Genomic DNA, 16,350 nt, shown 5'->3' with positions numbered 1-16,350 from the left:
CTCTGGAACTTTTCAAAACCATTAATTACGCACTTAAGTTTACAGGCAGACCTTGGCTCACTGGTTCATGGCCTAAATGGCTCTATTTAGTGAGGGGGATGCAATGGGGAATCAAAAGGGTCCAGGGTCTCTGAGTGGCAGTGCCTTGTAGTCACCAGACGGCAGGGTTTTCACAACACAGCTGTGCAAACCCAGACATTGGTCAGGATAACGGGAGGTAATCTTCATCAGGGGAATTAACCCGTACTAACCACACTCACAGAGGAGTTTTTGTAAACCACGGTGCTAATTTCATATTTATATTTGTGACAGAACTACTAGAGAAAACAACACTCATGTGAACTAAGCCAAGAATTTTATTCTCCTGTGACTTACTAACATAAAATCTGTGTTACAGTAAGACGTCTAGTTTCAAAGGAAAGTATTATAAGATTATATTAAATATTTAATAGTGCTAATAGTACCAATACATGCAAATACGAATGTCACAAAAACATCTATTATATAAAATGAGCTGAGCATCTGTTTATGTGAGGGACACTCACAATCTTTGTAATACTTTAACGAAAAGTAAGTGTTAATAGTACAGAAGGAGAGTAAAAGTGTCAGTATTTACCCAACAAAGATAATACACTTTATTTTTAAAACACAGCTCAATACTCAATGTTGTTATTATTCTAAGTTTGTACAAAGACAATCTATATAACTGGAATGATTATTTGTGCAAGGTTTTCACGTGATCACATTTAAGACACCAATTAAACCGAAAATGATTTTCTTTTACCAAAACATGAGGATAATCCAATTCCATTTTCTAATACATATAAGTAGCCCTATAAATAAACCAGACATTCTCTTTTCTTGTTTTGTTGCTGTTACCATAACAGGAAATAAAAACTTGTCACAATTAATGGTTAGAAATACGAACTCTGGAGCCAGATAAAATCTTAGTTCCATTCCAGCGCTACCCCTACTACCGTAGCTGTGAGAGCCTTGACCAGTCTCTTACCTTCCTAAACTCATTTCCTCATCAATAAAGTGGAGAAGAGAGATGTTGCAAAGACTGAAATAACATCTGTCTTACGGGCTGAACTGTGTCTCCCCCAGAATGTATACGTTGAAGCCCTAACCCCCAGGACCTCAGAATGTACTGTCTTTGGAGAAAGGGCCTGTAAAGGGGGTAATAAGTTAAAATGAGGTCACTAGGGAGGGTCCCAATCCGATATGACCAGGTCCTTACTAGAAGAGGAATCTGGACACAGATAGCTACAGAGGGAAGGTGTTGTAACGACACAGGGAGAAGACGGCCATCTACAAATCAAGAAGCGAGGCCTCAGAAGAAACCGACCCCGCCTACATCTTGATGTCAGACTTCCAGCCTCCAGAATTGTAAGAAAATAGTAAATTTCTGTTGTTTAAGCCGATACTTTGTTATGGCAGCCCTAGCAGATTAATACAATAGGTAAGGAATTTAGGAGAGTGCCTGGAACATGGCAGGCATCTTAATTACCACCATTATTATTTTCCCAGAGCAACTCTAATATTCAATTCTAAAAACTACACACATAATTCGGTTCTCCTGATGTTCAATTATAAGTAGCAAAAGGCTGTGCTGGGAAAGGCAGTCTGCATGGGCTCTGAGCATTCCTGCTTCTTCTTGCTGGGTATTGTGCTCTTTTTCCAGGCCTTTTCTCAGGGACGTTTTACAGGGAGCAACTTTGGATGATGATGTAATATCTGCCTACAAAGAACAGGCTTAGTGCTGCTTCCTATAAATGCTGTAAATGCCCTGAGCGGGGTGTTCCTCTCCTGCAGCACAACCTACTGTGTGTGCGAGTATTCACCTGGGCTCCTTGTCATCCGTGGGACTCGGCAGCACAGGGAACCAACACAAACCAACACGAAGCTCTGGCTACTGGACAGCCCTGTCTCTGACCCAGGAATCTTGTATCTTCTGCCAGTATCCCATGACATTCTAAGTCTAACTTGTTTGCTTGGAAACAGGGTGAAACCTCAGATTTTGCAGTTTTTTGGATGGTTTTCTGGAAAAGAGGAGGGCCTCGATGGGCTGGGTTAAGAGATATAAGACTCTTGGGGATCCAGCACTGCATGCATTCACTCGAGTTGTGGGAAAGGGGGAAGAGAGATAGCCCCCTGCCCCTCCCAGGTCCTACCTACTGAGAAAAGTTTGGAGGCTGAGCAGTGAGAGGTGGGTGAACACAGGGAACCAGCCTCGTGGTCGTTGCTCACTCACCTCCGGGTGGGAGGAAGAAGGATGTAACGTAACGAGGCAGCATACCCCACAGCCCAGCAGGGAAGAAATCGGGCTGTGGCTGTGGCGCCAAGGGGTCCCCAAAGCTCAAACAACGCTGTCAGCAATGAGGAAATAGCACTGAGTAAACCGAAGACACAAGTGTGTCTGGCACAAGTTGGGCAGCTGATCAAAAGCCAAGAGTAAATGCGAGGCGTCGCTTACCAGCATGAAGATGCTCTTGCCCTCTCTCTACATCTCCATCGCTCCTTCACCCTCCCTCTGACCTCAGCTGCTTTAAGGAAAAAGCGTACATCGGGTTCAGTACCATCTGTGACTTCAGGCACTCACTGGGGGTCTTGGAACGCATCCTCTGTGGATAAGGGGGGTACCAGACAGACAACATCCTGGTGGTTGACAAGTTAGGAGCCTGTCTCAATGGTCTAGACTATGGCCGTTATCTACTTGACCGGCGTTACCTACCTGTACGAGTAGGAGTGGCTGATAAACTCAGATAGAAATTCAGAAGCCTGTTTGCCAAGTAACGTTTCTCAGGATCACCTGGACAGATTCACAACCCTCAATCTCTCTGTGAGTCACATAGACAAATGCTGTCTCCTTGACCTCCCACCACCGGAAAGGGGACTCAACACCTTAGTGAGACTCTTCTTCAGTACTCCAGGCAGCACACGATAACATGGATGGCAGCGCCCAGGTGTGAACACGCGCAAACGGCCAGGACAACACTGCTTCAAGTTGACTAATCATGTGCTTCTCCTCAAGTCTGAACTGCCTTGGATTTCGCCACACACGGCGACTACGGCTTCAACTACTTGGTGACACTACCTCCGTGACTTAATCAAATCTGTGTAACTGTGATTCAAATCAGGGTGAACAACAAATCCCGAAGTACAGTGACCTGGACTTCGGGGCTACATGCTCGTACGTGGGGAAAACGGGCCACGGAAGGGTCTCTCCATTAGGGGTGGGGTTGCTTTTTGGCCCATCTATTGCCTCCTGTAACTTTTGGCAATGACACTAAAGATCAGCAAGTCAGTCAAAACTCCCTCACGTGGGTCATAAGGGAGAATTTTGCTCTTAGACTAGATTCTGGCTAATGAAAAGATCTACTGGTCCTTGGAATTCACAGGCAAGTAAATTCAAGACCCTGGAGGACATGACAGGTCAGTATTGCAGACTGGCACCATCCTGCTGCTCGGTCTGCTGATATAGCCATAATTCACTGGTATATGAGACCTACTGAATGGATTTGGTATTGACTAAACAACCTCCTCGTCAGACCAACCAGAACGGCTAATGAATGAGTGGCATACTCACCTGAAAATTCCAGTTTGACTATGAACGTGTCAGGTTGAGGAACGAATCGTTGCAAGAGGTGACCCACTATGTGCCCTGAGCAACACTGCGTGCTTTCTGGGAATGCCATGAATGCCGGCACCTGACCTATCTTTACCGGGTCCATGTCTCGGGCTTGTGTTTACAATGAGCAACCTTGAGGCATGAGGTAACAACGCCCCTTGGACAAAGAATACGATTGCTTCTGCTTATTATAAAAGGAATGGCTATCCCAAGCTCAGTGTCCCTCTCCTTTGCGTGGCTCTTATGGGACAAACCAACACGACCTCTTGCGACTGCTTTTGCAATGAGTCATAAAAGTTCTCTGTCTCTGACCCAAGTGTCTCGTGTATTCTGTAGTAGCACACAAAACAGGAACAGGCTAACTCGTTAGCTTGTAAGTATGGTGAAATCTTACACCCTGCATGGTCATTGATGGACATCAATTATTTTCTTTTTGGTAAAGCCAGCATTTCAGGCACTACGACCTGGTACTAGAGAACTTATTAGCATGACATATTACAAAAGATTACTTCCCAAAGACTTAGCCAATAACACTACAAAAACAAAAAGTCCTCTGCTTCCTGTGGTTTTAGCTGTGTGTGTCCAAGCCCGGTAATAATTTCACTGTCTGTCTGAAGCACTAACAGAACTAAATCCAGAGCTCGGCGCCATGCCTCAGTCTTTGGTGTAACAACGTCATAAACTCTTGGAATCTGTTCCACTTTATTTGAAATGCCTGAATTAAAAATTCCACTATTTAGTTTACTATATTCATTCAAGATGTAAGATGAAGGCGAGCCAGAGTCTGTGGCACTTTGTAGGTGGTGTTGAATGAATGCGCTGGCTTCAAATTCTGAGGCGGAACGGGCAGTGTTGTACATGAGGGCTGAAAGGTATTTGTGCCAGCCGCTGGCCAAGCACTTCAGCACCGTCGGTCTGTAGAGTGCCAGCGATGAGGCCAGCCAAGAGGAAGTGTTATGAAGCCCTCCCGAACAGACTTGGATTCCTTTATTCAGAGGTTGCCTCACGAGACTTTGAAGATGGCTAAGGCACAAAAATTCAACTGCACCACCTCCAAGGAAGACCTTTTGCTCTTTCAGAGCATAGTGCAGACGATACGCGCAAGTCCAGAACCTATCTTCCTTGGTTTGCATCTGTGCCGTGACTGGGCCAGTGAGCACTACTGTAACCAAATTCATTCCTTCTGTTTTCAACGTGATTGCCATGCTGTTGACCGTATTGACACCCGAGGGCATGCTTCTCCAGAAGGCCACACACACCCCACTGCCCACACAGGCTTCCGTCACCTGAGTAATGTAGGCCACCTGCTGTGCTCCGGAAGCCAAGGCAAAAGCCTGCATCACACTGCCATTCACCGACCCAATCACCAAGCGCTTACTGTGCATGCATTTTTCAGTTACGTGTTCAGATACACTGCCTTGCACCAGGACGAGATTCACATTGAACTTGACTAAGACCTGTAATACCTGATCTGTCCACAGTTCTTCTGAGCTGGCCTGGTGAACCTTCACGCTTTCCAACACCGTTGTCACGTTGGCAGATCTATTGAATCCCAGGTGGCGGTAATTCTCGGTGAGGTCACCCTCAATGAGAGCTACCCGCAGAAGCTGATTCTGTAACTCCTCAATCAGAGCAGTCCTGGATGTTGAAACAACAGTGACATAGCCTGGACAGACGCAAGACAAAGTTTCGGGTAAGCCCGGTAAACAGCAGGTGAAGACTCCTGAAATGTCAAACGTCCAGGGCGCGGCACAGCGGCCTCGCTGCACATCTGCGTTCTGGCACTGCAGCCGCGCTGCTGCGTCTACTAATTCCATGCTGCTGCGATCTCCGTGGCTCAGACCTGCCTCCAACTCTGCCAAGTCCTTACATCTGTAAGTGTGGGGAGTGGCCGCACCCTGATGTTCCAGAAACCCATCTGGTTTGCTTGTCCATTGATTCTCATCCACCCTATTAAAGTGCCTACTGTGGATTAGTGCTGGCTTTCTGCAGCGTGTGTCTGCACACAGACGATTTCTCAGAGTCTGAGGAGTTTGTGTGTTTTCATCTGCTTCAACCTTAGCCTGAGTTCTACAAAGGTTAGCTGATTTCACAGGTCTCCCAGGAACACTGGAAATGGTCACTGACGGAGAGGCAACGTCTCCGAGATCATTCTCTTTCTGTATCAAACCAGTGTCTGGGGGGATTGGTAGAAAAGAATGTAAACTGACACTACGGGATCCAAGTCCAGAAAACATCTGGGTGTCGTCTGTGTGATCAGATGCACGGTGGACAGGTACCTGAAGGGAAGAGACTTCCTCAATGCAGGAGATCAAACCTTCTGACATAACAGACACGATTAAGGAAACGGGGACGCCCAGATGCAGACACTCCTCAGCGGCCCTGCTCCACGCCCCGGCAAGAAACAGCAGAGTGCTGCTTCCCGTTCTGTACATCTTATTCTGCGCTTGCACTGCTTCGCTGAGAAGCTGTCCCACCGCGCTCGATAAATCCAAGTTTTCAAGAAGCCTCACGGCCGAACTGATTAACACACTTTCGTGACACTCTTCGTCTATAACAAATTTGGATGATTTTAGTGGGCCTAGGAAAGTTCTTCCTGCTTCTGCAAATGATGAGAGTTGTTGAAGTCCCACGTGTTTTCTTTTGTTCATGGCCCTGCAAGCCATCACCACAAATCTTCGTCTGCAAATCAAATAAAACTTGGAACTTTACTGAGTGTAATTCATGGGTATCAATGCATATAAAAGACAAATGCGACAGAGCCGCTGCCTCGGAGGAGTTTCTGGTGCATAGTTTCCCGTTGCATGTGGTCAGAACGATGACACAGTGTTACGATTCTATTAGTGATGGATGTTGGAGGAGAAACACTTCACCCCACAGAAGTGGGGCTTGCAGGCGTCAGACGCTGTTTCCAAAGAAGGCAGTGCCTGAACTGTCTTGAAGAATAATTTGAAAGAGTCAGCAAGCTGAAGGAGGTGGTAGTAAACGCACATACTTATATGTGAAAAAACACATATGGGTACTGGGGTAAAACAAGTACTTTAGTTTATGGGGTTATAAAGAAAGTGGGGAACCGGAGAAGAAGCTCTAGAAGGGGAAAGGGGTACGGTCACGCAGGACATTATGTGCCAGGCCCAAACTGATCCGACAGTGGGAACCACTGAAGTGTTGGAACTCAGGGAGATTATGAAACAGCTTGATGGAATGTTCTAGAAGTCTGGGTTTGAACCTGGCTCTACTGCTTAGTAGCTGTATAGCCTTCAGCAAGTTGTTTAACTACTCTGTCCTGTAGCCTCATCTGAAAAATGAGGACAGTAACAGAATCTACTTCATAGTGTTATTGTAAGGAGTAATGAGTATAGTGCTAAGAGCAGTGCCTGGCACGTAGTGAGTGCTTTATGAGGACTTGCTATAATACTACGAATAGTCATACTACTACTACTATTTGTGTTTTGGATATATTATCACTCTGACAATGGTGTAGATAACTGGCTAGGTGAGTGCCAGACTGGGGACAGAGAGGCCAGTCAAGAATCTTCTATAGTTATCTAGATGAGCTATGTCGAAGGGGGATGGAGGTGAGAGGATAGATTTGGTTATTGATTAGAATATCAAAAGGAAAAAAAGTACTATTTAAAGGCAAGTTCAAGAGTAATTGGACTTTTTCTACATAGTATTTCAGAATTCACATGTAAAACTAATAGGAAGAAGTTACAAGAGAAAGGCTTTATTTAGCCCAATAAAAAGAACTTTTTAACAAAATCCCCTCAATTGAAAAGCTGTCTGTAATAAAATGGCCTGCCTTGTGAGGTACGAGCTCTCAGTGAAAGTACCAGAGCTAAAACTGCAGACAATACAAACTTCTCTTCCGCCTTTAAGACATTATAATTCTTCAAGTAATATTTTTTAACCACAATCTCTTAAATCCAAAATATCAAAGAGCAAACAACTCTTAGAGTTTTGCTTTTCCTCCAATCTTAGCCAGAGATTTGTTTCTAAAACACCTGCATTCATCCTTGAAGCTCACGAGCAATCACTCCAGATACATCTGAGATCAGCAGGAGGCTCTAACACAATTATACTCAAAGGCAGCTTCCTACAGACCTTCAAGGACCAAGGAGAAAAGCTAGTGCAGTCTAGGGAAACATGTAACGGACTCTTTGAACTCAGTTTCACATTCTCTTTTGTGAGATTTTCAATTCTGTAAACTAAAAGTAACTCTTCATACACTCAGGCATCTCCCTAGACAGCGTCAAAATACACCACAGGACTCTCAACTTCAATAATCGTGAGACCCGCTATGTCTTACAACTCTCTGATCTTACCACGCTTTGGCTGTCCTTCACCCCTCACCCCCATATTACCAATTCTCTCTTTACCCAATTTAAATTCCCGTTTGTCAGTTGCTACCATCACTCCTTTGCACATATACTCTTTTTGCACGTGTCCCTTTCTTGGTTCATCTCACCTTGCAACACTAATCTTGATGAAATCCAATTCTCTCTACTCCATGCTGACCCTGGGGTAGCTGAAAATAAACAGAAAAACACACATAACCATACTGATTGGTGTCATTTTAAGTTCATCAGCCCAAACCTCAAGTGGCCCTTAATAGCTCCTGGCACTCTATTTCCCTAGTCTATGTTTTTTTTTTCTTTTTATGGTTATTGCTTTCTGCGTTTTATTTTTTAAAGTTTTGCCTAACCCTGAGTAAAAAGATATTTTTCTATATTGCTTCTAAAAACTTTATGGTTTAGGCTTTTTTAAATGGAGGTGAAATTCAGATAACATAACCTTAACATTTTTAAGTGCACAATTCAGTAGCACTTAGTACATTCACAGTGTTGTACAACCACTACGTTGATCTAAATCCAAACACTTCTGTCGCCCCAAAGAACACCCTTAGCCATTAAGCAGTGACTCCCTGCTCTCCTCGCCCCAGCCCTTGGCAACCACCCATCTGCTCTCTGTCTCTGTGGATCTACCTACCTATTCTGAATACTTCACATAAATGGAGGCCTACAATACGGGACCTTTCCTGTCTGGCTCGTTTCACTTAGCATAATGATTTCGCGGGTCATCCACATGGATTACGTGGCAGTACTTCACTCCTTTCTGTGGCTGAGTAACCACTCACTGCAGGTATGCATCATTTTGTTTACCATCCATCCATAGCCGCTGGTGGACATGTGGGTGGTTTCCACCTTTGACTACCATGTACTGCACTACTGTGAACACTTGTGTAAAAGTACTTGAGTACGTGTTGTCAATTCTTTGGGGTACAGAGGAGTGGTCATATGGTAGTTCTATGTTTAACGTTCTGAGGAACTGCAAACTGTTGTCTATAGCAGCTGAGCCACGTCAGCTTTCCACCAGCAGGTACCAGGGCTTCGATTTCTCCATATCCTTACCGTATTCGTTTCCTAGGGCTGCTGTACAAAATGACTACAAACTGGGTGGCTTAAAAGAATACAGATTTATTCTCTTGTGGTTCTGGAGGCTAGAAGTCTGATCTCAAGGTATTTGCAGGACCATGTTCCTTCTGAAGGTTCCAGGGAAGACTCCTTCTTGCCTCTTCCAGCTTCTAGTCGCGCCAGAGGTCCCTGGTTTTCGGCAGCAGAACTCCAATCTCATGGCCTTCTTAAAAGACATCAGTCACCAGGGTTAGGGGCCACGCGGATCCAATATGACCTCATCTTAAATAATTACATCTACAAAGACCTTATTTTCAAATAAAGTCACATTCTGAGATTCTGGATGGACATGAATTTTTTTTGGGGTGACATTATTCAATCCAGTACACTTACCAACACTTACCATGCTTATTTTGATTTTGTTTTTTCAGTAATAGACATCCTAGTGGACGTGAAATATTTCTTTGAAGTTTTGATTTGCATTTTTCTAATGACTAATGACGCTGAGCATCTTTTCATGTGCTTGTTGGCCATTTGTATATCTTCTATGGGGAAACATCTGTTCAAATCTTTTGCCCATTTTAAAATTGGGTTGTTTGTCTTTTTGTTGTTGAACCGTAAGAAGAGTTCTTTATGTATTCTGGCTATAAGAACCTTATCAAAATATGATTTGCAAATCATATTTTTTCTCTCATTCTGTAGGTTGTATTTTCCATTTTTTTTGATAATGTACTTTCATGCATAAAAGTTTTTAATTTTTATGGTCTAATTTGCCTATTTTTTTCTTTGTCGCTCATGTTCTTGGTGGTATATCTAAGAATCCATTGCCAAATACAAAGTCATGAAGATTTAACCCAGTATTTTCTTCAAAGAGTTTTATATTTTATATTAAGTTCACTGATATATTTTGAGTTGATTTTTGTATATGGTTGAGGTAGGGGTCCAACTTCAATTTTTTTTCTTTTTTGCATTTGGATATCAAATTGTCCCGGTACCATTTCTTGAAGAAACTATTCTTTTCCCCATTGAGTGGTCTTGGCACCTTTGTCAAAAATCAACTGGCAATAGATGTACAGGTTTATTTCTGGACTCTCAATTTTATTTCATGGGTTTATATGCCCATCTGTAAGCCAGGACCGCACTATTTTGATTATAGTAGCTTGGTAGTAGTTTTGAAATAAGAAAGTGTGACTCCTTCAACTTTGTTTTATTCGTTTTAGCTTTTACATTTATGTTTACAATTTATCTTAAACTGATTTTTCTAAATGGTGTGAGGTATTGGTTGTTTTTTTCCCCTCATGGATATCCAGTTGCACCAGAAGAACTTGTTGAAAAGACAAGACTGACTGTTTGCTTTTGTTTTTATTTTCTAACTTGTTTTGAGAGCTTATTAAGTATGAGGCACTCTGCATGCATTATGTAATATAATCCTCATAACATGAGGTAGATACTATAATTAACCTATTTTAATGATGTAGAAAATAAAGGATAGTTAAGTGATAGTAAGCAAAAGGTTATGGACTGAAACCCAGGGTTGTCTAAAACCAAAGTCCCATGCTATTAACTACTACACAATACTTCCTTCTGGCTGCACCTCTACCCAGCACAACAATAATTCACCCTTCTCTTCTGTCCAGTCTTCCATTGCGTTCCCACTTCCATCTTCTTCCAAGCCTGTTCATATCCTTATACAGATGTGCTCATTTTTTTTTCAAGTGTCAGAGTCATTGTTTATGGTTTCCTTTCTACTATGTTTAAATCACAAGACATTACTAAATAAGTGAAAGAAAAGTTCATAAAGAATTTAGGACAAAAGGAAAAAAATCATAGGCTATTTCAAACTTAGTCTGTATTTAATTTATGTGAAATAAAGTTTCCCAGAGGAGACATGAGATTATTTAAACAAAACTAATCTACAAGCAAAAAGTCACATAAAAATGGTATCATAATAAATATTTAAAAAGAGATCTGTTCCAGCACTTTAAGAATCTATTCCAAGTTTCAGTAGTAAATTAAAAAACAAAAACAAATATAAAACAGTCTTAACATTCTTAAGTTTAGAGGAGCTCCTAAATTATTATTTTGAAGAGATTACAACTTGCTATAATTAACATAAAATAAACACTCAAACAAGAATCCCTTATCTTCTAAGAGGCTGAATATAAAAAGAAGAGGGTGAAGGAGATGGAGAAATAGCTAATTTCAAATATGCAAATATGAAAAGTACCTCTGGTAACTTTTCTTGGCATTGAACCAACACAATCTGATTCTTGTGCTACACAGGTACCCCAGTGTTTTCCACAAACAACTCTCGTGTCATTACTGGGATCCAGACAACTGTACTTGTCAGCTAGTGTTTCTTAACTTTCTAAGTGTGTAATGGAAGAGCAGCAGAATCAGACTACTTCACTGGGATTTTGAGATCAGAATCTTTCTCTTCCTGAGATGGTGCCTAGTTTTGTCCAAGGTACTTGGTTTAGAACACTAAGACATGAAATGCTTTTCAGGAGTTGCATTTTTTAAAAAAAGTAGTCCTTTCTGACAGGTATAATTAGCTTCTTTTCCTCACCAAAACCAACAGTTTGCCTATCTCCAGTCTATTCCTAATACAACAGTCTAGTCAGATCACTCCACTGCTTAAAAATCTCTTATTTGGAAAACAAAATTTTTACTCCTTTGTCTGACACAGGAGTCCCTTTTAAACATTAACTCAGATTTTTTACTCCTCTGCTCAAAATCTTGCAAAGCCTTTCCATGTCACTCGGAGAGAAAGTCAAAGTCCTTACAATGTCCTCAGCATCCGTTCTCCTCCCTCCTCCCCTACTGTGTCTCCACCTGCTCTACCCCTGACCACCCGACTCCCTCCTCCCTTCCGCTCTCTACCTCGGCGTTTCTGTTCCAGTTGTTCCCTTTTCTGGGATGCTCTTCCTCAAGGAAACTACTGCCTCACCACCTTTAAATACTTACCTGTCCCCTTTTCAATGATGCCTACCCTGAATACCTTATTTAACACTGCAGAACTCTCTTTCTCCTCTAGAGTCTGGCCTGCCTTTATCTGCTCTACTTTCTTTTTTTCCATAACACTTACCACCTTATAAAATAGTTCATAGTCTACTTATTTACTTATCACTTACTGACTCTCTCCCTCTGTTGGAATGCAATTCACAGGAGGCCAATTTCAGTCACTGAGGTATCACACACACTGAGAATACTGTCTAACACATTGAAGGCACTCAATAAATATTTGAAGAGTGAATGAGGGAATGGTTTCCACTATATTTGTTATCTTAAATTGAAGTACAAAACTGACCCAACATTTAACAGATGCCACTATCAGTATTTCTCCACCGGAAACATAAGGTTCAATCACTGCTGGAGTCGGCATGATTCCTATTTGGCACTGCCTTCGCTGAGGCCCTTTAATTGCTTCCAAAATGGTTCCTCCTTCACATGGTTGTCAGAATTATCTTAGAAAAGCACTAACCTAGTGACGTCAAAGGAATGGCGGCAGCGGGACGGACTTTTTGAGTTCTCCTCCGGATCGTATCACAAATGGGACATCTATAACCCATGAAAGGACTCTCTGCTCATCACACAGAACAGCTAAGAGACTCACGCAAGGATTACTTGAAGGGCCCAGCTTAGGAGGCACAAGATTCAATACACCCAGAGGCCAACTTCAGACCAAACCAGAGTACTACGGGTTTGACCTAAAAGTGACACACCCAGAGGGAATTCTCTATAGGCACAAGAGCCCACAGAGGCCAAACCTCATTTAAGTGGGCAATCCTCATGCAGCAGAACACCCTGCTGTGGGCAGAGCCAAGTCTCACAACTAGTCAGCCTAGGAGTTAACCCCACCTACTCACAAGTGAAAAGCAATTAACAAACTTTAACAAGACAATATACACAACACAAGAGTCACCTTTGGAACGCACGCAGAGGAAAAGAAGAAAGTGGTGCAAGTCAAATATAAAGGACATATACTACATAAGATAATCAAGCAAGACTAAGAAACCTAGGGGATCTACCTAATATATCGAAGCAAACACAGTGAGACAGCCAGAATGGGGAAACAAAGAAACATGTCCCAAATAAAAGGACAGAAGAAACCTCTAGAAATGGAACCAAATGAAACAGAGGTAACCAACCTATCAGAGACAGAGTTCAGAACACTGATGATAAGAATGTTTAAGGAGCTTAGCGACGACATAAAGAAGGATAGAGAAATCATAATGAACAACCAGTTAGAACTAAAGAATACAGTAACTGAAATAAAGAACTCACTTGAAGGAATTAACAGCAGGTTAGATGAAGCAGACGATCGAATCAGCGACTTAGAAGACAAGTTAGCAGAGATCACCGAAACAGAACAACAGAAAGAAAAAAGAATAAAAAACAATGATGATGGTTTAAGAGACCTCTGGGATAACATCAAGCACAACAACATGCGCATCATAGGAATACCAGAAGGTGAAGAGAGCAAGCAAGGGATTGAGAACATATTTGAAGTAATAATGTCCAAAAACTTCCCTAACTTGGTGAAGGAAACCAACATACAAACCCAGGAAGTGCAGAGAGTTCCAACCACGATAAACCCAAACAGGTCCACACCAAGACACATTATAGTTAAAATGGCAAAGGTTAAAGACAAAGAGCGAATCCTAAAAGCAGCAAGAGAAAGACAGAGGGTTACATACAAGGGAACTCCTATAAGACTATCAAATGACTTTTTTAAGCATTGCAGGCCAAGAGGGAGTGGCAGGAGATACTCAAAGTGATGGAAAACAAAGGCCTACAACCTACTTTGCTTTATCCAGCAAGGCTATCATTTAAAATTGAAGGAGAGATAAAGAGCTTCCTAGAAAATAATAAGCTAAAGGAATTTATTACCAACAAGCCAGCATTGCAGGAAATATTAAAAGGACTTCTGTAAACAGAAGAAAGATGAAAACAATCTAACTACAAATTTTAAAAATGGCAATAACTATGTACCTATTAATAATCACTTTAAATGTAAATGGATTAAATGCTCCAATCAAGAGACATAGGGTGGCTGAGTGGATAAGAAAGCAAGACCCTTGTATATGCTGTATACAAGAGACTCACCTCAGAACAAAAGACACACACAGGCTGAAAGTGAAAGGTTGGAGTAACATATTTCATGCAAATGGAAATGAGAAAAAAGCTGGAGTTGCAATACTTACATCTGACAAAATAGACTTTAAAATGAAGAACATATTAAAAGACAAAGATGGGCACTATATAATAATAAAGGGATCAATCTGACAAGAGGCCATAACCCTAGTAAACATCTATGCACCCAACATAGGAGCACCTAAATATATAAAACAGATATTGACTGACATAAAGACAGAGATCAACAGTAACACTATCATAGTAGGGAACTTCAACATACCTCTGACAACAAGGGACAGGTCTTCCAGACAGAAAATCAATAAGGAAACAATGGCCTTAAATGACACATTGGACCACTTGGATTTAATTGATATTTTCAGAGCATTTCACCCCAAAGCTGCAGAATACTCGTTCTTCTCAAGCACACATGGAGCATTTTCCAAGATAGACCACATGTTAGGCCACAAAACAAGTCTTGATAAATTTAAGAAAACTGAAATCACACCAATTGTCTTCTCTGACCACAATGCTACGAAATTAGAAATGAACAACAGGAAAAAAACTGGAAGACACACCAACTCATGGAGGCTGAATAACATGTTACTAAATAATGAATGGGTCAACCATGAGATCAAGGAAGAAATCAAAAGATATCTCGAGACAAACGAAAATGAAAACACGACGACCCAAAATCTATGGGATGCAGCGAAAGCAGTCCTAAGAGGGAAATTCATAGCATTGCAGGCCTACCTAAAGAAACAAGAAAAATCACTAATCGACAGTTTATCTTCATACGTAAGGGATCTGGAAAAAAACAGCAAAATAAGCCTAAAGGGAGTACAAGGAAGGAGATAATAAAGATCAGAGGGGAAATAAATGAAATAGAAACCAGAGAAACAATACAAAAGATCAATGAATCTAAGAGCTGGTTTTTAGAGAAAATAAACAAAATCGACAAACCTTTAGCCAGAGTCATTTAAAAAAAGAGAGAGAGAACCCAAATCAATAAAATCAGAAATGAAAGAGGAAAAGTGACAACAGATAACACAGAAATACAAAAAATTTTAAGAAATTACTATGAGCAACTATATGCCAACAAATTTGACAATCTGGAAGTAATGGACAATTTTCTAGAAGCATACAACCTTCCAAGGCTAACTCAAGAAGAAACAGAAAACCTGAATAGACTGATTACCACCAGGGAAATTGAATCAGTAATCAACAATCTCCCAACAAACAAAAGCCCTGGCCATTCAGCTTTACAGGTGAATTTTACAAAACATTCAAAAAAGAATTATCACCTATTCTCCTCAAGCTCTTCCAAAAACTCCAGAAGGAGGGAAGGCTCCCAAACACTTTTTACAAGGTGACAATCACGCTGATCCCAAAATCAGACAAAGACACCACAAAAAAACAAAACTACAGGCTGATATCTCTAATGAACATAGATGCTAAAATCCTCAACAAAATAGTAGTGAACAGAATTCAGCAATACATTAAAAAGATCATATACCATGATCAAGTGGGATTCATCCCTGGTATGCAAGGGTGGTTCAACATCCGCAAATCAATTAATGTGATACACCACATTAACAAAATGAAAAATAAAAATCACATGATCATATCAATATATGCAGAAAAAGCATTTGACAAAATCCAGCAGCCATTTATGATAAGCACCCTTAAGAAAGTGGGAATAGAGGAATCATATCTCAATATAATAAAGGCCATGTATGATAAACCCACAGCTAACATCATACTCAATGGGAAAAAGCTAAAAGTATTCTCCTTAAGATCAGGAACAAGGCAAGGTTGCCCACTTTCTCCACTTCTATTCAACATAGTGCTGGAAGTTCTAGCCACAGCAATCAGACAAGAAAAAGAAATAAAAGGCATCCAAATTGGTAAGGAGGAAGTAAACTTGTCATTACATGCAGATGACATGATACTATATATAGAGAACCTTAAAGACCCCACCAAGAAACTATTAGAGCTGATAGATGAATTTAGTAAAGTAGTAGGATACAAAATTAATATTCAGAAATCAGTTGCATTTGTATATACCAATAATAAAACATCAGAAGGAGAAATTAAAAAAACAATCCCATTTACAATTGCGTCAAAGACTATAAAATACCTGGGATTAAATTTAACCAAAGAAGTAAA

General features: G+C 41.2%; 1 protein-coding gene across 1 annotated transcript; it reads right to left on the bottom strand.

Annotated features, from left to right (window-relative positions):
* Nucleotides 1-338: 338 nt before the first annotated feature.
* BBS12 (Bardet-Biedl syndrome 12) lies at nt 339-6,561 on the bottom strand. Its single transcript, XM_033133858.1, has one exon. The coding sequence runs from the start codon at nt 6,295-6,297 to the stop codon at nt 4,165-4,167; it is 2,133 nt and encodes a 710-aa protein (XP_032989749.1). The 5' UTR covers nt 6,298-6,561; the 3' UTR covers nt 339-4,164.
* Between the last annotated feature and the right edge of the window lie 9,789 nt (nt 6,562-16,350).

The sequence above is a fragment of the Rhinolophus ferrumequinum genome, chromosome 18, assembly GCF_004115265.2.
Source record: "Rhinolophus ferrumequinum isolate MPI-CBG mRhiFer1 chromosome 18, mRhiFer1_v1.p, whole genome shotgun sequence".
Lineage (NCBI taxonomy): Eukaryota > Metazoa > Chordata > Mammalia > Chiroptera > Rhinolophidae > Rhinolophus > Rhinolophus ferrumequinum.
Note: the sequence above shows the minus strand (reverse complement) of the source record. Positions and strands in the feature narration are given on the sequence as shown.